The 21,163-nt window shown below is 58.4% G+C and overlaps 1 protein-coding gene across 1 annotated transcript in view; it reads left to right on the top strand.

Moving 5' to 3' along the window:
• Window positions 1-9,038: 9,038 nt before the first annotated feature.
• The window catches only part of ZMIZ1 (zinc finger MIZ-type containing 1), a gene marked incomplete at its 5' end in the record, with an annotated part of 100,050 nt that continues 87,925 nt past the window's right edge, over window positions 9,039-21,163 (top strand). Inside the window, 2 exons of the mRNA XM_081104557.1 lie at window positions 9,039-9,098; window positions 14,657-14,770. Coding sequence (XP_080960683.1) covers window positions 9,039-9,098; window positions 14,657-14,770 — 174 coding nt within the window. The remainder of the gene's footprint in view (window positions 9,099-14,656; window positions 14,771-21,163) is intronic.

Raw genomic sequence — 21,163 nt, 5'->3', positions numbered from 1 at the left:
TTCTTTGTTACCAATGATGAGGCCCAGAAATCAGGATTTTAACAAGATTCCCAGGTGATTCTAATGTGCAGCCAAGGTTGAGATCCACTGCTCTAGACGAAGGCAGGTCGGGGCCACTGCATGGGCCCTGCTATCCTGAAGGCTCGTGGCTGCCCAGCACCCGCAGCACCAGGCAGGACACTGTCCTCATGTGCCGACAGTGGGGGCCAGTGAAGGCCTGCCACACTCCCATGGAGAGTATGATACGGGAAAACGTCATGGGCTTTGTAGCCAGACAGGAGCTCAAGTCCAAGGTCACTTGTATGACCTTGAGCAAGTCATTGGACCTCTCTGAGCCTGCTTGTTGATAGTAGTTGGGACATCGAGGAGAAGTCTGAAGCTCATAGCAAGGTGAGCTGAGTCCCCTCGTGGCTGACATGTAGAGTAGTGGCTCCATGTCCCCTCCCACCCTGGGAAACAGAAGGCAGGGACGTAGCCGTGGGGATGGCTGTACATCCTGCATTTGCTGACCTTGCCTGGGCTGCCATGGGTGCGGGACCTTGTCCAGGGCTGCATCTGGCCCTCCTTCACCTTTTGGGGAGAGGAGCTGCCAAAGGAAGTTCACCCCGAGGTCAGGGACTCTGAGTGCCGCAGAGGATGGCAGGAGGGTTTGGCCTCAAGGGCATGGCCTGCGCCAGCTGAGGCCTCGCAAGCTGGGGCTAAGGCTCCCCCGAAGAACGCAGCTGGGACTCCCAGCCCCGCGTGGGTCTGACCAGTGGGCCGGCCCCTCTGTCAGGGCAGCATCGACACATGTTCCCCAAGTAAGTTTCCTCCCTCTGGGTTAACGGTGGTGTCCCAGAGCAGGTTGGCAGAGGTGGCAGTGTGGGGCCGGCCCTCAGGAGCCCTCACTCTGAAACACAAGGGTTCACTGTGTTAGCCCACAGACCACCGTTGACAGAGGTGTTCCTGTAGACAGGGTGGGTGCTGGGAGACTGGGTTATGGGGAGAAGGGGGTCCACCCTTCCAGGAACCCCAAGTGCAAGCCAGTGTCCGAACTCTGGGCAGGAGGTAGGGAGCCCTGTGAGGCCTCGGCACGGGCATTCCCCGCGTGGAGGGAGCAGCTGGGTTTGGAAGAGCTGGCGTCCAAGTGAGAGTTTCCCCTTTCAGACCACTGTCCGCGAAGTGACTGCACGTAGCCGGCTCTGCGGGCCAGTGGCACAGTGAGGGGCACTTCCTGTCTGACAGGGGAGGACACAGACTCAGGGCGATAAAGCAGCCATTCACCACGCCAGAGAGCAGGAAGGTTGGACTCAGGGCCACCCCTCCCCGGGAGCCTCGCCCTGCTCCAGGCCTCAAGCTGGCCCACGACCTGCTCTGGCCGCCCGGCCAAGAGTGGGAGCAGCTGGTCCTGGGCAGCTGCCCGGAGCTGCCTCTCGCCTCCCTCTGTCCTCAGCTCCTGTCCCTCTGCCCTTCCCTGACTTCCCTGGGACAGGGCACAAAGCCACTTTCTTCTGCCTGTCTCTGCTTCACCTCCATCCTCCTCCGGCGCCAGGCAGTGTGCAGTCTCCCAAGGATGGGGAGTGGGAGAGTCATAAACATGTGAGCACAGGCAGGCCCTGCAGCTCTCTGGGCTTCTGCTCCTTCGCGTGAAGACGAAGAGGGCACTGGGCTAGATCAGTCCTTCCCTAACCTCAGTGGCTTTCATTCCCTTTATGCTGTTTAAGATGGTCCCTTAACCCACTCAGGTCTACCATCACTCCCTAATTTACCCTTATCCTATATAATAAAAGGCTAATATGCAAATTGTCCCCTCGACTGGGATTTTTTTTTTAAATATATATATATTTTTTTGTATTGATTGTTTACAGAGAGGAAGGGAGAGAGATAGAGAGCTAGAAACATCGATGAGAGAGAAACATCGATCAGTCGCCTCCTGCACATCTCCTACTGGGGATGTGCCCGCAACCCAGGTACATGCCCTTGACCGGAATCGAACCTGGGACCCTTCAGTCCGCAGGCCGACGCTCTATCCACTGAGCCAAACCGGTTTCGGCTACCCTTGACTGGGATTTTGACCAGGAGTTTGACCAGGGGCCGGAACCGCCTGCGGCTCCTCCCCTCCCCAGCCGCGCCCCCATCCCTCCCACCCTGATCGGTGGCAGGGCCGGCCCTCCAACCTCCAATGTCCCCTTCCCCCAGCCAGCCTGGCCCAATCAGCTCCGATCAGGGTGGGCTGGCCAGACCCTACCTGTGCAAGAATTCGTGCACCGGGCCTCTAGTTCTCAATAATAGCAACAAACCCAGCAGTGATCATTGTTCTAGTCCAAATATGTCACTAGGAATATTGACGAGGTTTCTGTGGACTACCTAAAATCATTCTTCCTCCGCTGCTGGTACATGCGTTGCTCTTTGGGAACCCTGGACTCGGTTACTGGAGTCTCTCCCAGTCCCAAGACCCTCTGATTAGGCTGGGCCATTGTGTATTCAGCTCTTGCCACTCTGGATCACAATGGCTGTCCACCCACCCATTTGTCTGTCCATCTAATGAGCATTGCTGAGCACCTGCTGGGTACCAGACCCTGGGCTAGGCTCTGGGAATTCATAACCGGATGACATCCCAGCTGATGGGGGAGATGGATGCAGAGGTACACCACTGTCTAGTGTCACCGAGATGGGGTGCGGGGCAAAGACACTGGGGATGTACAAGTGAGTAGCTCTGCTGGGGGAAACCAACAAGAGGGTGGCAGTTGAAGTAGGCCTAGATGGGTGAAGGGGCCAGGAGCTTGGGGCTGAGGGGCAGAGGCAAGACAGGGAGGTGTGATGGTCAGAGCACAGTCCAGGAGATGGAGCAGCCCCATGTGGAGGACACAGGGTGCGGCTGGAAGTGGTAGAAAGTGGAGATCAAGCGAGAAGGCCCTGGACTGTCACATGCAGGGGTGGCAGGTCCCTGCTGAACACAGGGCCCATGCTCTCTGCCCTCTTGGAGTCTGAGAGCTGGTAAAGGGGCTGTCAGGGACAGGTCCCCGGGACCCCCAGGACCGTCCACCAGGCTGAGCTGTGGGTAGGTCCCAAGCTCCCTGGTCTGGCGCTGTCTTGGAATGCAGCCTCTGTTCTGCGAGCTGTGGGCACAGGCCCTCCACCCCCACCGCCAGCTCCGCTCGCCCGGGACCTGCACTGCAGATGCAGGGTGATTGAGTCATTTCTGCACACCACTGCTCGCAGGGCTCCCCGGGAACCCGCGCTCGCCTGTGCAAGCTGTCATGAGCTGTGTGTGCTCAAGTGCACCTGTGCATCACTCAGTGTGTGCACGTACTTAGTCTCAAGTATGCAAAGGAGTACATATGTGTGTAAGTATGCACACACGTAAGCAAACCTCTGCCCAGATGCATGCGTGTTAGGAGGACTGGTTAACTTGTTTGGCCTCCAAAGTGAAAAATAAAACACACTGGTGTTAGCACAGCTCATGTTGGCCCAGCATCCTAGGGAGCTGCCTCCAGGGCTCCATCCACATTTCTATGGGGCAGCTAAGAGCACCCCACTTCCCATGTGCTGGGAGGAGCCCACCGAGGCCATGTGCCTTCCCCAGCCTTTCAGACCAGGAGACATGCTTTCAGAGACAACCTGGGCCCAACTTAGAACAGCCAGGTGGGCTTCAGTCCCACTCGGCCATTGTCCCCTTCTGTGACCTTCCCCTCTTCCAGCCCCTACCTCCAATCCTGCCTCATGAGGGCACAGGACCAGGTGGTCCCCAGGCGTCCTTTCAGCTCCCAGCATTCTCTCTCTCTGAGCAGCCCTGTGTGCGTAATAGCAGCTAACTTTTCTGGAGCACGTCCCGGTGCTGGGCACCGCTAAGGTAAACTTGGCCAGCGCTGTGCCAGGTGCTAAGAAGTGTAGTACGGAAGCTTGGCCCTCCGAGAGTTCAACTAGGCCCTGGGAAGACTAGCCCACCCAGATGTCACCATCAGTCAGAAAACATACCTAGGAGCAGTGACGCCAAGCTGAGCGCAGGTGCGAGGACAGTGTGAGCTGAGAAAGGCAGCGCAGCGGCCGCAGGCTCCCCTGGAACGGCGGCTCCCCCCCTGGGGCTGCCTTGGGACGGGCTTGCTTTGCTGTTTGGAGCCAAGCTTCTACATTTGTCGAGATGGAGCATTCAAACAGCTGAAGCTCCTGACAGAAGCCCTAAGATGTTGGAGTCTGAAGGGCTGCCAAGGGCTGCTAGCCTTCCTGTTATAGAAGGGGAAACAGGCCTCGCAGCCGTGGCAGAGCAGGGTCTTCTCCAGGCCCCCAGGCTGACTAGCTTTGCATCTCCTACTGGCTCTTGTCTGCTCAGACCAGGAGAGAAGCCAGGGGCCAGAGGCGATGGGGGCTTGCCTGCTTGAGCCCACTCTCCATTCAGAGGCAGACGGCGGTAGAAGGGCTGGGGCCATCGGTGCACCCGGGGCCAGGCCCGCACAGTCTCCAGTTGGGAGGGAATGCCATGGTGGGCACTGGAGCTGCCGCCTGGGAGGATTTGTAGCGACTTGTAAAGGCTTATAGGAATCCAGGCTCTGAGGAGGGAGGCAGCTGTGGCCAGCAACGCTCCCACGGTGGAGGGCGACCTCTGCTGGCCGCTGAACACCGGTCACTTCTCGAGACAGCGCAGGGAGTCTTGGAAGCAAGTGGGTGGATTTGGACAGTTTGGGTGGAACCAAAGGGATATCTCTTTGGGCGCAGTCACAGCCCGGGCGGGGGGGGCGGGGGGGGGGGGCTTCCAGGAGGCTTCATTCTTGGTGGAGTGGAAGAAACAACAAATAAACAGTTAGAAAGGCAGAGCATTTGCATCTCAGCGAGCTGTGCCACCTCGCTGAGCCTTTTAGGACTAAATAAATTAGCAACGCACAGGACCAGGACTGGTGCCTGCACATAGCAGGTGCAGAACTAATGGGGATTCCCGACCACCCCTCAGTGAGTGCCCTCTCCCGTGCCTCCTTTCGCCCACCCCTCTCTCCAGGCCTGGGGCCCTTAGCCTTCAGGTCCTGACCCCTCTTCTGCAGGGGCTGGAGCTGCCAGCCGCGTCTGTTCCTGATGTTAATAACCCTGATTTTTCCATTGATCTCAGCAGTTTAAAAATGTCACCTCACCTGTGAGTGCCTGCATAACCAGCCAGGCATTCTGTTCCTTTATTACAGATGACACACAGCTGTGACCTATGACGTCTTCCCTGCTAGCTGCCACCCTGTCACTGGGTCTCACAGATATCCCCGGCCCATCTGTCCATTTCTTGGCTCCTCTAGTCAGGAGCCCTCGCCTGGAAGGAGAGTGCCCGGGGCCTGGACCCAGCCCCCTGTGCTGTGTGGCTTTGGACAAACTCCTGCAGGCCTCGGGCTCCCCCACATAAAACCAGCTGAGCTGTTAGGCTAGTGGGAGACGTTAAAGGACCTTTGGGTATTGATATTCGGAGAATCTTTGACTCTAGAAGCCAACTCCGACCAGCCACTGACTTCCAGGCAGGATGGCCACGAGCTCCCTGGAGCCCGGCCTGAGCTTGGACAGTTCCCTTCCTTCCCGCCTTTTCCGTTTGCTTCCTAACGTGAGAACTGTGGCCCCACTGCCTCTGGGCCCAAAGGTGACTGCCTGGGGGCTCTGGACTCCCCATGCCTGCTGGGGGCTTCCCTGGGTGGCCCAAGCGCCCCAGGCTCCAGAAATGACCTGTCAGTCATTTGGCAGGTGCCTTATCAAGGCCCTACGAGGTCTCTCACCCTAGGCCGGATGCTGTGCCCATCCTGGGCAGAGCTCCTCTTAGAGATGGAGCTTCATGAGGCCATCTGATCCCTCACCCTCACCACCCTCCTCTACAAATGGGGACTCGAAGGCCTAGATGCCAGAGAAGCCTGCTCGAAGCCCCTCTGGGCACGTAGGCTCATCAACAGTGCCCCCTGCTGGCCGCTTGGGTCGCCGCAGGCCCTTTGTCCTGGTTGGCTGCGGCCTGAGGACAGGATTGAGGCCTGCAGAGACCTGGGCTTTCTTGCACACCCCGTGGAGCTGGCCTGGGGCAATAATGTTGCCCTTTGGCTGGCTGTGGAAACCACTCCTTGATGGGGACCCTGGCAGCCAATGTGCCCGTGCCCACATGCTTTGTGTCTGGCCCCAGAGCACTTGCCATGTGAGGCTGGCCGAGGCTCTGTGCGTGTAAACTCAGCCCCTGCTTCAGGGACACCCTCGCCTCTTCCTTCTCCCCCAGCACACATGTTTACAGCATCAGAGAAGCCTCCTGCAGGGGCCTCCCTGTGTCTGTACAATTTAGGCTGTGGTGGGAAAGCCGGGATCTGGAGCTAGTTTCCACTATAACAGCGGTTCTCAACCTGTGGGTCGCAAACAATGAAAATACATCCGGCATATCAGACATTTACATTACGATTCATAACAGTAGCAAAATTACAGTTATGAAGTAGCAACAAAAGTAATTTTATGGTTGGGGGTCACCACAACATGAGGAACTGTATTAAAGGGTCGCGTCATTAAGAAGGTTGAGAACCACTGCACTATAAGTTCTGAGCCTCAGTTTCTTCATCTGTAAAGTGGGAGGGGGTAGAGTAACAGTGTCTATCTGTGCCCGGTGCCCGAAACACCTGACTGATAGGAGGAGCTCAACAAATAGTCACCTGGAAGGTGACCTGGAGTGAATACAGACTTAGACCAAGAGTTTCTTGAACATTGTAAACTTAATTCATTTTAATCTCTGCATGCCCCGTGACCTAGCCCAGGACCGGCACAGGACCGGTGCAGGAGAGCACTCGCTGGGAGAGTTGGAAGCAGCCATGGATGGGCAAGTGGGCACGAAGATGTGTGCACGGGTGGGTGGATGGACAGGCATGTAGCTGGATCAGTGATGGATGGAGAAGTCGGACATCGGGGTGTATAAATGTGTGCTAAGTGCGGGGAGTGGAGGGATGGTTGGTGGGTGGGGTGAGGGTAGAAGAAATACATACGGGACATGCCTCATCGTGGTCTGGATGGAGTGAACCCAGAAAGCACGTATCAGCAGGACAAGGCCCACGTGAGGCAGCAGCTCTGCTTTTCCGAGCGTGTTCTCCAGGCTAACCCACACAGGGATGGTGTGGGCAGGACACAGGTGACCTGCACCGCTGTGTGCAGTAATGACATGTGGAGACGGCTTTGGCTTTATCACTCCAAGCAGGAGGAGGCCTGGACTAGGGCCGCACACCTTAGAACAGCACCTGGTGGGGGCAGGCGATTGGTCCGTACCTTGGAATCCTGTGCAGCCATTAAAAATGGAAAGGCTCTTTATGTCTTGAGTGGAATAAACTCTGATATATCATTAAGAGGGGGGAAAAGTCAAGGTTCGGATAGTGTGTGTACAATGCTTTCGTTTTCTGGTTTTTAAGGGGTGGCAGGGAGAAGACACGTAGATATTTGCTTCTCCAAGATGAGCCCCCCAACCCACCCCCCACCGCCAGGAGACTGATGACTGATCCTCCCCGGAAGGGCGCTGGGCCTGGGGAATGGCCAGCACTTCACTGGATCCCCTTGTGGACTTTCTCAGTCGTGACCCAGGCAAATAAGTTGTCTTGTCAAGCACAGACTGAGCAGTGTGGAGTGCATAGCAGAGCTCCCTGGAGGAGGAGGAGCAACCTTGGTCCCCAGGCTGGCGCTCACACTGGGGCCAGAGCCAGGCATGGAAGCGGACAGGCATATGGGCCCAGTCCAAACACCTAGTCGCCGTGGGGACTTGGCAGGTCTCAGGACCTCGGTTTCCTCATCTGTGAAATGGAGATAATTGTAGTCTTAGAGAGTGAGCATGAGAAGTAAAGTGAGACACAGAAAGTGCCCAGGAAGTGGGGCCAGAGAGGAGGAACCTTCGGGGGGCAGTGTCTCAGAGTAGCAGAGAGGCCTGGGGCCATAGCCTCTGCTCCGTGCCCCGGGTCTGACCGTGTGTCTGAAATGCCCACTGAGTTGTGGGAGGGCAGACCCACCCAGCACTGGGCAGACTTCTGCTTTGGCCAAAGACCTGGATCTCTGAGCGGTGGGGACGCCAGAGCGGAACACTCCGTCTCTCCATCTCCTTCTCCGCCTTTATCAGCGTGGCCCCCCTGCAGAGGCCTGGGGTCTCCAGGGTCTTTGGAGCTGAGGGGCCTCTCCCGCTTGGCTTCGCCGCCTGGGAGCAGTGGCACTCACGTGAGTGCTCCCGCCGGCCATTCAGGAAGAGTGAGCCCGGTGGCCAGGACATTCATGTCCCCAAGACCACTCAGCCAGGGGCCAGCACTGTGCCGCCGAGTAGCTCCCTTCCTCTCTGTGAGCCTTTTTCCTGATCTAGAAAGTGAGATGGTCGTAAGGGCCTCCCTCCTTCTTTCCCGGGAGGGCACAGGGGAAATGGAGGGGGAGCGGTTTGTAAAGTGTGAAGACTCTAAAGTGTGGGGGTTTGAGGAGGCACCCGACACTCACGTCAGGGTCACTGCACTTACACCAACAAGTGCAGTGGAGGTCGTCACAGGGGAAGATCCCGCCACACACACACGTGCTCATACACACACACATGCTCTCACACACACACATGTTCACACACATACATGCTCACACACACATAGCCACATCGAGTAGGCTAAGCCCTGAACTGGAATCTGAAATGAAGTTGCCATCCCACCACCACCACCTAACACACGCGTGTGCATAGAAATGCATGTCTGAGTGTGTGTTGCACGTCCCATGGTGGACACGCCTGCCCAGTGCTCACATCAGTCACCACAGAGAACACCCTGGAGCACCTCCCGTCCTTAGTCCGGATGGGGCTCCCAGGGCCACGCTTGGGGAAGGACAGGCTGGGCAGCTGGGGCCACGGTTCCTCCCTCCAGTGCAGGGCTGCCTGGGACGGAGGCCGCCATGGCTCGCAAAGGGCCCAGGAACCTATGGCAGCCGCCGGGGCCAGCGCGGCAGCGTTGGGGTTGGAGGGTGGCTGTGAGGCTGGCGGGCCTGGCGCAACCCCAGTGACGCCCATGCTCCTCTCTCTCCACAGGCTGGACAACGTTCATGGCTCTCGGGTAGAACCCAGCGAAACGGCCAGAATGAATTCTATGGACAGGCACATCCAGCAGACCAATGACCGCCTGCAGTGCATCAAGCAGGTGGGTGTGTGGCCGGAGCTCACTCCACTGCAGGGACAGGCAGTACGGGTGCTGGCCTGCCCTGTAGGTGTGCATCTGGGGCCCAGGATGGAGATGATGCCTGGGGCTCCCTGACCACCCATCTTGGGAGAGCACTGCTGGCATGGACCATCCTCACTGGAATCACACACACTAGGTTCAAATGCCGGCTCTGCCTCGTCCCTGCCCCTCTTCCCAGCTGTCATGCCCTCTCTGGGCTCTGCTGTGCACTCTGAGGATGCAGTAGGTGCCAAACTCCTTCCCAGACCTCAGCTCCCATCCCTCTGCTCCAGTGACTTCTCTATAAAGAAACAGAAGAAAAGGGCCTGGGAAACTTGATCATGTTACAGAAAAAGAAACGGAGGCACAGAGAGGGGAAGGGAGTAGCCTGAAGTCACAGCCCAGCCCCACCTGCCAATGCTCACACCCAGCTCAAGAGGCGATTTGCCTGCCAGCAACCCGTCTGGATTGTTCAGAGGTGGGGAACGCTCACAGTGGGCTCAGAGACACCCCCACTTTGAGAAGCCTGGTTGAGGCAGCCCTCCACGCTCCCTCCAGTGATGGCTGGGAGGGTTGTGCCCACCCTCTGAGCTTAGCTTCCCTGCAGCTCCGAGTGACAGCATCTCTGCAGACTGCAGAATGTTATTTTACTCCAGGGAGGAGCAGATACGGGGAAGGGGTGTGGCTTTGATAGTACACAGAACTGGGCCCAATCCTCACAGCTCTATGTATCTACCCACCGTGTGCTGTCCTTTTGTTTTTCGGCGTCTCAATTTCTCTATCTGTCAGCTGGGGCTGATAAGGCCCACCTGGTAGGATGCTGTGAGGATATTGTGGGTGAAGCACAGGCCCAGCCCTGGCGCCTGGCAGGTGACAGCTAATGGTGGCAAGGCTGTCCTCGGTGTCTCAGCGACAGGGAGGGCAGTGCTGGGGCATGTCCCCTGGCTTCAGCGGGTTTGGCAGGGAGCTCAGGTAACCAGCGTGGGCCACTGGCCTACCACCCCAGCTCGCAGCCCTACCCCCACCCCCTACAGCAGGTCCTCCCTGGGCTCCGGGGCCAGTGGAGCTGAGGCTGATCCCGGGAATGAGGGATGTGTCCTCCCTCCCGTTAGCATCAAGCAGGGCAATCTCGGAAGCCTGTGCGCAGGCTGAGGAGAGGAAATTGAAGAGGACTTGTTACAGATTGAACTCAGCCCGAGCAGCTCTCCCAAATGCCAATTACGCCTCTGTTCACGGTCACAGAATAGAAACCAGACGTGCGCTCCCTCCTCCCCTGCTCCCTCCTCCTCCTCTGCAGGGCTCTGCCTTTGACCCAGTTTCTCCAGCCCATGAGGGTTGGCTGTGAGTGGCCTCCACCCCCCAACGACACAGTCATGCCCCCTGTGCATGAGACTGTGTGCCAGGCACGCAGCTGCTCCTGAGGCCTGCTCAGCACTTGCCCTTACTACCCCCGCCTGGTTCTGCGTCACCAGGAATCAGGGTGCCCTTTATTTTCGGGGTCCAGCCCTCTCGAAGTGCGGTGCCCAGAGCTCAGACTTACTAGCGAACCTGAGTCCCGCCCTCACTAGCTACCTGACCTTGGTTAAATTGCCGCTTTTATCTCGCTTTGCCTGCGGAGTGGGCATGGTAACGCATGCAGCCATAGAGTGCGGAAGGCCAGAGGTCACCGCAGCTGCTCTTCCCAACCTGCCTGCACACCGTGTGCGCACACCCACGGAGCTCTGTCTTTGGGCCAGACAGTGGCATGTTTGTGAGGGTGAGCAAGCTGTCCAGATGCTCTCCCTCACTATTCAGAGCTCCCTGCACCCTGCACGCCCCCTCCCACACCTCAGGTCAGACGCTCCCCAGCTGCCCCAGAGGGTGGCCGCAGCTGGCTGAGGACTGTTGATTCTCAGACATCCTGTACCCTAATCAGAAGAGAAAGGCAGGCAGGTCTGCATGCTGAGGATGATGGATGTGGCGGCTATGCCTACCTCTCTCTGGGAGGGCTCCAGGCAGGGGCCTCCAGCCTGCAGCCTCCGACTCTCCCCTCTCCGCTCTGCCCCTGTTACAGCAACAGCAGAGTCCTCCCTCCCCCACCGCCCGCCCTGTTCTAGCCATCGCTGCACTCACCATCCCCCACACCCTGCTGCCCATCTTCCCTCCGGGCCTCTGGCTCAGCTGCCTTTTCCCCTTCTCAGCCTCAGGTACCAGAAGAATCAGTGCCCTCTACAATGTGCCCCACTCAGAGGTCACCGGCACATCTGGGCTTTACCTGCAAAGCCATGCAAATCAGCTCCTTTCTGCTCAGCAGCCTCTGCAAACCCCCGGTGCCCATCTCTGAATTCTAGTGCTTCCTGGGCACGCAGCTGCCTCACCCCTCCTGTTCTTTCTGCCTTGAGCTGTAGGCCCTGCAGGGCATATATCAGGCCCCTCATCAGGCTAAATTCCTTGGGAGCAGAGGGTGTGCCATATCCATCTCTAAGTCTAGCTTAGTGCCCAGGCCAGGGTGAGGCCCAAGTATGCTGGGGAAAGGGGGCAGGGGTGGACTGATAAGTGGGTAGCGGAGGGAATGAATACATGGGTGGGTGGGTGGACATGTAGATGGGCAGTGAGGTGATTACATGGTGGGTATATTTAGATGATGGATGGATAAATGGGTGAATGAATGGATGAGTTGGTGGTTAGATAAATTCTGGATGGATAGGTAGATAGGTAGATGAGTGGATGGATGAGTGATGGATAAAGTAGTGAATGGCTGAATGGGTGGGTGGGTAAGTGGATGGATGGTTATGAACTGATTCATATTTGTGTGGGTGGATGGATGGATGGATGGATGGATCATTTGATTTACAGGCTGATGGACAGGAAAAGGCATTCATCACTTGGTCTGGGTAGCCAATTCCTGGTCTGGGCACTGATGTCCACTATTCCTGTCCCAACAAACTCAGTGGCCAGTGGATAGAGCCCAGATCTCCTAAGGAATTGTGGAGATGGGCAGGTTTCCTGGTGGGTGACGGGGGATTAGTGTGCTCCCTGCCAGAGCCAGGGGGGCCTGTGCCCGTGATTCAGATCTGTGCTCCCGTGCCCAGCCCATCCAAGGCTGGCCAGCCTCACCCACCAGCCTCTCCATGTGCCCCTGGGACCTGTTCTGAAGTGGTCAGCTTGCTGGCCTGCACCATAGAGGCACCTTCCTTTGGACAGTTAGCTGCTCACCGACCATTTCTGTGCGGGCCTGGCCTTGTGCCATCTCCACGTCCAGAGGCGGACAGAGCGTTGTTTCTATGCTCAAGATGCTCATAGAAGGAATAAGAGACAGTGCAAAGGTCTCGGCATGCAGAGCAGCAGTCACCGCCCCCTGGCCCTCCTCTGTGGGCGGATGTCATCAGGGGTATCGTTTCTATCCCTTGCAGCAGCCCTGCGAGCTGTCATTACCCCCCTTTACAGATGAGGGATCTGCAGCTCGGAACCCACCGGGGCTGATTGGCTCAGTGGCTGGTGGGGTTTGGCCCAGGTCTGTCCCGCTCACTTCACTACATCACTCAGTCTCTCCGTGCCCGCCAGTCCCTCAGAGTGGAAACAAGCGACCAGAGCACAGAGAAGCGAGGGGCTTGGCCAGAGCCGCAGAGCAACAGCCACTGAAGGGGATGCCTGACATTCTTTCGACCAATGAGTTGTGCCCACAGGTGACCACTCAGAGCCCAAGCTGACGGCCCCTGAGCCTGGCCTCATAGGCCGCTTATGAGCCCAAAGCCCCAAAAGAGGGTGCCAAGGGTGGGGGTGCTGTGGGCAGGCAGCTCAGAGAGCAGCCTGTGGCTGCTGCTGACCCTACTAATTGGGTGTGACATCATGTAAATAAACGTAATAACTCAGTTAGCGAAAGGAGGCTGCTGGGCAGGGAACTGGCCAATTTTCCTGGCTTTCCTCGTGCAGCCCAGGTGCTGCCCGTGGCCTTGGAGGGGACCAGTCACCTCTGCGCACAAGGACAGAGGTGAGGACCTCTGTGCCCTCCCAAAGGGCGTGTTTCTATATGTGGAAGTTCCTCCCATGCGCTGCAAATGAAGCGCAGAGCTCGGCCTTTGCAGAGTGAGTGCTGGGTGGAGCCAGGGCTTCGAGCTGCGAGCTCAGCTGTGCTTCCTGGACAGCCTCGGGGAGGCGGACACGGCCAAGGGCAGCCCCACGCGGGCACACCCCATATGCCAGGCGCTTTGCCAGGGCCACGTGAGCCTCCTCCTGTTGAGTCCCCAGCCAGCCCTGTGACAGAGCTGAGTGGCTGCACACTTGCCCACTTCCTTTCCTTCGTCTCCCCTTCTTGTTCCTTCATAGAAGGAGGATATTCTCATTCATTCCGCTTTCTTCCACCCATTTTTAAATCTTGCCTTGCACAAGCCACGTTTATAGAACAACAGTCATAAAACCCTAAGTGAAGGAAACAAGCATTTCCACCACCATCCGGTGACCTGCCAGGCCCTAGGCAGCAGCTAGTAAGAGGTGAAGGCAGGTGTGACCCCCAGAGGCCCTGGCCCAGAGGCTCACACAGCACATTCCTCTCCCTTCCCACTGCTGGCACCTGCAGCCCGAAGACCCCTCCCCGCCTTGGCACTGAGGCTGACTCGTGCTGCAGGAAGGGAGGCTGCAGTCCCCGGGGCAGCTACTGTTCCCTGTGTCTCCCAGCACCAAGGCCACAGGGAGCTCAGAGGGACCACCTTCCCCTTTGCGGCTGCTTACACGCCGACCTCTGGGCACATCCACGAGATGACCCGCCGGAGAACCCACACTTAGTCACCCCAGCGCGGGACTCCCAGCTTCTCCCCACCTGCTCCATGATGCCGGGCTCAGCGCCTCGCCCAGCGGGGCCTGGGAAGACACGGATATGTGTTAAGTCAGGGCGGGAAGGCCTGAGTCCTAGGCCAGGTCTAGAGACCTTGGCACCAGAATCACTTCTGTTGATTAGGAGCCTCTGACCGGGAGGGGCCTGGGCTCGGCTGGGACCCCTCCCAACGATGCCGACAGCCCCGAGCCAAGCCAGACTGGGCCCAGAAGACCAGGGGTCGAAAAGCCACGTCCACCAGGCCCTGGTGTGACCACCTGGTTTAGTCCACCTTCCCAGCCCCCTGCTCCTGTGTGACTTAGCTGTGGTAGCGTTTGCTCTGAAGCCACAGGTGGAGGGGGTGGGAGGGGGCTTGTCAAGAAGGAATCTCCAGGACCAGCCTGTCTTGGCTCAGGAAAAGCTAACCCCCAATTTTGGGAGCCAGATGGCACCCTCTTGAACCATGCAGGGCCCACCTCCCGCACTGCCAGGATCCAGAAATCACTTTAATACCTATGTCGTTGTCTTTCTCTATCCTTGGTTTTCCTGCCTTTACAATGGGGTTGCTAATCCCCATCCTGCCAGGGACTGGGCTGGGGAAGGAGGTGCAAAGGGAAGCTGTCTGAGGAGAAGTTGAAGAAAACACGTTAATCGAGCCTTTGAGTCTCCTCTCCCTAAGGCCTGGGGTCTTCCCTGCTGCCGCGCTGTCTGCATCCCTGGGACTTCATGCTGTTTCCTTTCCCTCCCGCAGCACTTACAGAACCCTGCCAACTTCCACAATGCCGCCACCGAGCTGCTGGACTGGTGTGGAGACCCACGAGCCTTCCAGCGGCCCTTCGAGCAGAGCCTGATGGGCTGTTTGACGGTGAGTCCGCACCCTCCCCGCCTCACATGCGCAGAGAAGATGGCCGGGACCAGCATGCCTGGCCAGGGGCAGGGGAGGCCACAGGTGATGGGGGATGAGAGACGGGAAGACATCCTTGGTGGAGGGGATGGCCTCTGCTCACCCCTGACATACATGCACCAGAGGAAACGGTCTGATGAGGAGACACAGTCTCCATGATTATGTGGGTTCCCCACACTTGGTGAGAAAGACCCGGCCTATGTTGGCGAGTTATAAGTCTGATGGGGTAAATGTTCCATCATAAGCAAAGCAGAGAGACTCTTGAAGGGTTTGCCCATCTACCCAGGCATTTGTTCATTGACTTAGGTAAACATCTCTTGAGCTATTTTTATGGTCATCCATCCACTTAGCTATTCACATGAGCATTTATTGAGCTCCTATTACACCCATCCGCCTATCTAAATGAATACTGATTGATCCCTCGTTTATCACGCACAATCCCCTGTGAACCCAGTGATGAGTAAGACTCTGCCGAGCCCGATTTCCTCGTCAGTAGAGGAGACAGCCATGGAAAGAGATGGCTGAGAAAATTGTGCACAAGGTGGAGGAAACACAGAAGAGAAAGGGAGCTTGAACTGGGAGACGGGGTGGGCGGGTCACAGAACAGTGAGAAAAGGAGCCACGTGACCATCTGCAGGGGTGTGGGCCCCCGCACACGCCGCTGAGCGTAGCCAGGGTGTCCCAGGCACAGGGGCACGTGCAAGGCCCAGCTGGGCACGAGAACCCGAGAACTGAAACGAACTGAGCTTGGTCGGGATGGAGGATACGAGCTCAGCAGAGGCCAGACCCAGAGCTGGTGGTGTGGCCGGCCAAGCCTAAGAGCTCGCCGGCGGACAGCCACAGGGAAGGAGCCCGACCCTCGTGAATGTCCCCAGCCATGTGACCTGTATCCGTCAGTGTGAGGGCGGCCGCTCAGAGGGCCTGAGTCAGCTTTGAGGAGAAAGTGGGGAAACAGATTGCTGGGGAGCCCCGCCACCCCAAGGCTTGGGCAGGAGAGACTAAGATGGATGCCTGGCCCGGGGAAACAATGGGTCAAGCCTGAGGGCATCACACTTCCTGGGAAGCTGCAGCCAGGGGGGAGGCGGAAGTGAGAGGAATAACTGAGAGGAATAACGACCACAATGACCACACGTGGGCCATCGTTACCAAGCACCTCTTCTCTGCCTGACACCGAGCTGGCCCACTGGACACGCCTTCTCACTGACTCCTCACACCCACGCTGTGCGGCTGGTCCTGCACCTTCCCCAATTTATAGAGGAGGAAACGGAGACTTGTGACGGACCTCCCAAGGTTCCACCGCCCGTGAGCAGCAGGCCCGGGATTCAAGCTGAGGCCCATCTGCCTCCACAGCGCAGCTCCCGGCCCTGAGGCAGGCCAGGCAGGGATGCCGCCAGGACCCTCCCAGGCGCCTCTATTTGTCCCAAGCCAACACCATCTGGCCCCCATTGGGAACACCAAGCCAACTCAGGCTGCCACCGGCATTGCCCAGCAGCTCTCCTCAACCTCCAGCGCACTGGGCTCTCCCCCCGTCCCTGCCCAGCTCCCTTAATCCTCTTTGTGGGGATCCTGGTTCAGGCTAAGCCCTGTGGGCAGGGACAGATGTTACAGAGGCCCTCACTCCCGCCCCAGCTGCGGGCAGCCAGAGTGAAGGAGGTGGGCCTCACCCATAATACATGGCCAGACAGACCGCCACGTTCCCCAGCACCCGCCCCGAGCCTGGCCCTGCCTAGGACGTGGGGCTTGCAGCTGAATCAGACAATGCCCTGGCTGGGCTGGACTGGCAGGTGGGCATGAGATGGCCAGTAACTGGCTCTGCCCTGGCCTTGTCATTCATCCATTCATTCAGTAAATACCCATCAAGTCCCTGCAGGGGGCCAGGCCCTGTGCGGGGCACAGAGGGAGTGCGGTGAGTGCCACAGGCGGGCCTCTCTCCCGCAGCTAACTTTCCGGTGGGAGGCTGACCCTGAGGACATGCACCCGCGAGAAGGGCAGGGTGGTGGCCAGGAAAAGCCTCCTGAGGGGCGACCTCCAGCTGAGACCTGATGGCAAGGAGTCAGCTTTGATGAGAGGGAAGGGTCCCCAGGCAGAGGGAGCTGCTAGTGCAAAGGCCCTGAGGCTTGATCTATTCAAGGTACAGAGCACGCGGAAGGGGGAGGGGTACAAGATGAGGTTGAAGAGGAAGCAGAAAGCAGCTAACACAGGGCCAGCAGGCCAAGCGAGAAGAGTTTGCATATTTGAAGGGCGGTGGCGAGCCCTTGAAAGGTCTTCAGCAGATGAGTGATGGGGTACGATTTGTGTGAGGATAGGAGCTCTGAAGAGGAGCATCCTTAGAGGGTGGGATGGAGGGATTGTGGAGGGCTTCCTGGAGGAGGAAGTCCAGGGGGGTCCCTTAGGACAGGGGAGAGGCTGTGCTTCCCAGGCAGGGAACACTGGACAAAGGCACAGCGCTGCTCTGCTGAGCCTCTCCTCATTGCACCCCTGCTTAAGGCATATACTTGGTTGAACAGCCGTCTTTGCCCCCACTCCCCCCACCTACTGCTTAGTCAGAAAGGGGTCCTGGGCCCACCAGCCACAGCTGCAGGGAGCCGAGTCTGACTGTCCTTGGAGCTCAGTAGAACCAGTGGGAGAGAAAGGTGAGGTGGAGGGTCACAGAAGACACCCGCAGTGCCCGAGGCACTTTCCTGGGCACTGCCCCCTTGCATCCTTATGCAGACCCTCCAAGGTGGGCAGAGAAGGTATCATCACCCCTGTTTTACAAGCAAGGCAACTGAGAGAGGGGGAGCAGCTGGCTATAGTCTCAGCTGGTAACGCTGACCACCCCCCAGGTGCCCCAGGGCCATTCTACCAGTCCTCCCCTCCCCCGGGCACCCTTAGTCCAAGCCCTGCCCACGGAGAGGGATGGGTTGGGGAGGTCAGAGATCCCAAGGGCCCTAGCCGGTAAGGCTGTCCAGGCCCCAAACACATGAACCCCGCCCCATCCAGGTGGCAGCCTGCACTTCCCAGGTTGCCACAATCCTCTGGGTGACTTCTGGGAGCAAATTCCTCTGGATCCGGCTTACTTAGAGGATATCAATTAAAAACCACTTAGCCGCAGGCAGAAAATGGGCACATGTGTGCCATGCTGCCCCCAAGCAGCTCAGGCACAATTCAAGTGACTGGCTCTGGGCCCATGGGGCCCCTGGCAGGCCTCTGCCAACCCTCCCCTTCATGCCCTCTGACCCCAGGATTCAGAAGTGCAGGAGCCTGGAGCACCTCCCCACCCTCAGGACCAGTTTTTTCCTGATGGTGCTGACTGCCCACTCCCCAGCCCCCCATCTTAGTGACATAGCCAGGATTTTCCTCTGGGTGTCCCCTCACAGTCAGGCCTCCCTGGACTTGCTCCCTCTTCCTCCTGTTAGAAGGCTCAGGGGAGGGGAGGCAGGTAGAAGGTGGAAGAAGGAAACCGAGACCAGTTAGCACAGCAACAGGGGCCTCATCTCTCCTGTGAGGAAGTCCCCGCAGCCTCAAAGCCCTCACTGCCAACGCCCTGGGCGGACGTTCACACACAGCGTTCGTTGAACTCTGTGCTGGCTGTCACCCTTGCAAGGAGGGCATTTTGTACCCATTTCACATATGAGGACACTGAGGCCCAGAGAGATTAAGTCACTCGAGTGACGTAGAACAGCTAGTAAGTGGCAGAACCAGAACCCAGTCTCATGCCTTAATCCAAAGCAGCAGCACAAAGACCAGACCAGCCCTGTGCTGAGACTGGTAGCGACGTGCCCTGAGGGGTTAGGGTACAGCCATGAGACTGAACATGGCAGGGCCCCTTACACACAACTGTGGAAATGGAGGTCATCCTCAAACCTTCATAGGAGAGGAACCCGAGGTTCAGAAAGGTTGTGTGACTGAGCTGTAGGTCGCACAGGATTGGGTGGAGCGGGATGAGCACACAGGCCCTGCATGCCTCCAGTTTCCTGACCATTGGAGTCCGAAGGGGCTGGCTGTGTGTCTGGCCCCCGAAGGGAGCAGATACCCTTCTCTAACCTCTCCCAGGCAGCCTGTCCTGCTTCCCGGCCAGAAGGCTCGCCGCTTTTCAAAGCAACACACTCCCTTCGTGGGAGTTACGTATTTGCCACACGACCTTGAGCTCACCCCCTCTCTCGAGTCTGGGCTTCCTTTTCTTTTCTCTCTGTGGCCTGAGTGGTTGGATTTTCTGACCTGTCAGTCCCCCTGGCATGGGGTCGGGGTCTCAGCCAGCCAGCCCGAGGAGCACCCCCCACACACCCTCCGGCCCGCTGGGGTGAGCTGGGTGGGCTCTGCAGCCAGCAGAGGGCAGCAGCACGAGGCTGCTCGCCACAGCCTTTGTGGAGGAGGGGCCTTCCTCCCAGGGGACCCTCAGGGAGGGTGCTGCCCATTTCGGGGGGAGCAGGCCTCTGAAACACGACAGGCTGCTCGGCTGGGTCCACCTCGTGGGACTTTCCCAGGGTCCTCAGGCTGGGCCCAGAAGCCGGGGGCACATGCGCACTTTGGGGTCACAGGGTCCAGCTGAGCACGCTCGCCACACCTGTGCTGTGTGACCTTCAGTGAGGTTCTGCCTTCTCCCGGCTTCAGCCTCCTGGTGACTCTTCTCCAGGCGGGCGCTCGGGGGACTTGGTGACATGCTCCTGCTCCTCTGAAGGGTCAGCCCAGCCTGCAGGACAGCCCTTGTACCAGCCCCAGGCCCCTCTTGCTCAATTTAGCTAGTTTTTCTTTTTTTTAAACCAGAGCAACAGGATTAGCCAGTATTGGCCAAGCAGTGGGACCTTTACCTTCCTGCCCTCAAACTAGGGCCTGAGGGTGCTCCAGGCCAGGCCGGTTGGAAGCTATGGCCTTAACCCTCTGTGGGCTGAAAAAGAGGCCCCCTCTTGGCAAGAGCTGACCGTGCACGCGGCCTGGCTGCCTCGGGTCACATTCTGGCCCTCCCGTGGACCTTGGGCTGTTATTTTACCCTCGGTTTCCTCATCTGTAAAACAGAGATGATAACACCCCCTCGTGAGCCGCTGTAAGAATTTGGCGCATCTCTGCTTACAAAACGTTTACTCAGCCCTCAGTGCCCGGAGCCAACTCTCTCACTATACCGTTCGCCCATGTTGACATTTCCCATAAACAGCAGCCTCATTGATGCTCCAGTCCAAACGGACTCCCTGTGCAAACTGCTCACACCCCAGGGCTCTCCTCCCTGGGGATCTCTGCGCAGTGTCTGTCTGCAGACCTGTCTGTCTGCCATAGAGCTAGGGGCCTTGTTTTCCTGCTTGAACATTGAGACTCACCGTGAGGACAGCCCCGCTCCGGGGTGGCCCAGAGATTCTGGCACATGGTGGGGGGTGGGGGGATGAGAACCACAAGACAAGAGAGAATAGAGCCCGTGGGAAAGAGGCCCGGGGGGGGGGGGGGATGGGGGGATGGAGACCTCTGCCTCAGGGGCTTCTGTTTGAGGCTGGGACGCTGAGCAGACATTCTAACCTGAGAAAGTCGTGTTTCCTCCTTGCAGGGGGTTCCCAGGAGATGGTGGGGGGAGGCCGGGCACCGTTCCAAGAGGCTCTGGTGGTCCTGGGAAGGGGATCCCCGCTCCTCCCTGGTTCACCAGGGATACTCTCCAGGGTCTGCATTATTTAAATGAAAGGGTCGGCCTAGATTAGTGGTGTTCCCACCCTTTTTAGCCCTAGAGCCCTTGTAAGGACCCCTGAATAGAGAGCACATGACGGGGAACTGTTCTAATGGCCTCAGGGACCAGGCCCAACCCCATGGCACTTCCGCGTGCCTCGGGAGCAGGTGGTCTCTAGGGCCTGAGGGCGAGTCTGCCTCTCAAGGGAGAGCCCCACCTCTGGACTTCTTTCCCAGTCAGCCAGGGCCGCCCAACTGCTTCCTGAAGCGACTCCATTTTCCAAGGTCCTTTCTTCTTAATAAGGAATCTCATTTGCCTGCTGTTAATGAGGGAGGCGGGCAGGAGGGAGCAGAGCTGGCAGGCGCAGGACACCTGGGAGCGGGCGGGGAGGGAGCGGTGCCTGATGGCCGTGAGCCTGTGAGCCTGTGGACCCCTCGCAGGGCCCCCAGAGCACCCTGGCCCACACCTCTCCCCGGGACGGCCAGCCCTCCTGGGCCCTCCCCGCTCCCTCCTGGGCCATACTTCTAGGTTCACGGGAGATGATGGGACCTCCAGGCTCCGGATACGCAGCTATTGGCAATGCCCTTATGGAAGCCGCCTGTGTGTGAGCGGTGCTTGGCCCTGGAGACTGACAGGCCACGCGGGAGAGTGTACAGTTTCTGGGCTGAGGTCCGAGGGCTGCAAGGGGCTTGGCCCAGTGCTGAGCCGCGAGGAGTGTAGGAGTGTCT

This window comes from Myotis nattereri (genome assembly GCF_964212035.1).
Source record: "Myotis nattereri genome assembly, chromosome: 13".
Lineage (NCBI taxonomy): Eukaryota > Metazoa > Chordata > Mammalia > Chiroptera > Vespertilionidae > Myotis > Myotis nattereri.
This window is presented reverse-complemented; position numbering and strand designations above follow the sequence as displayed.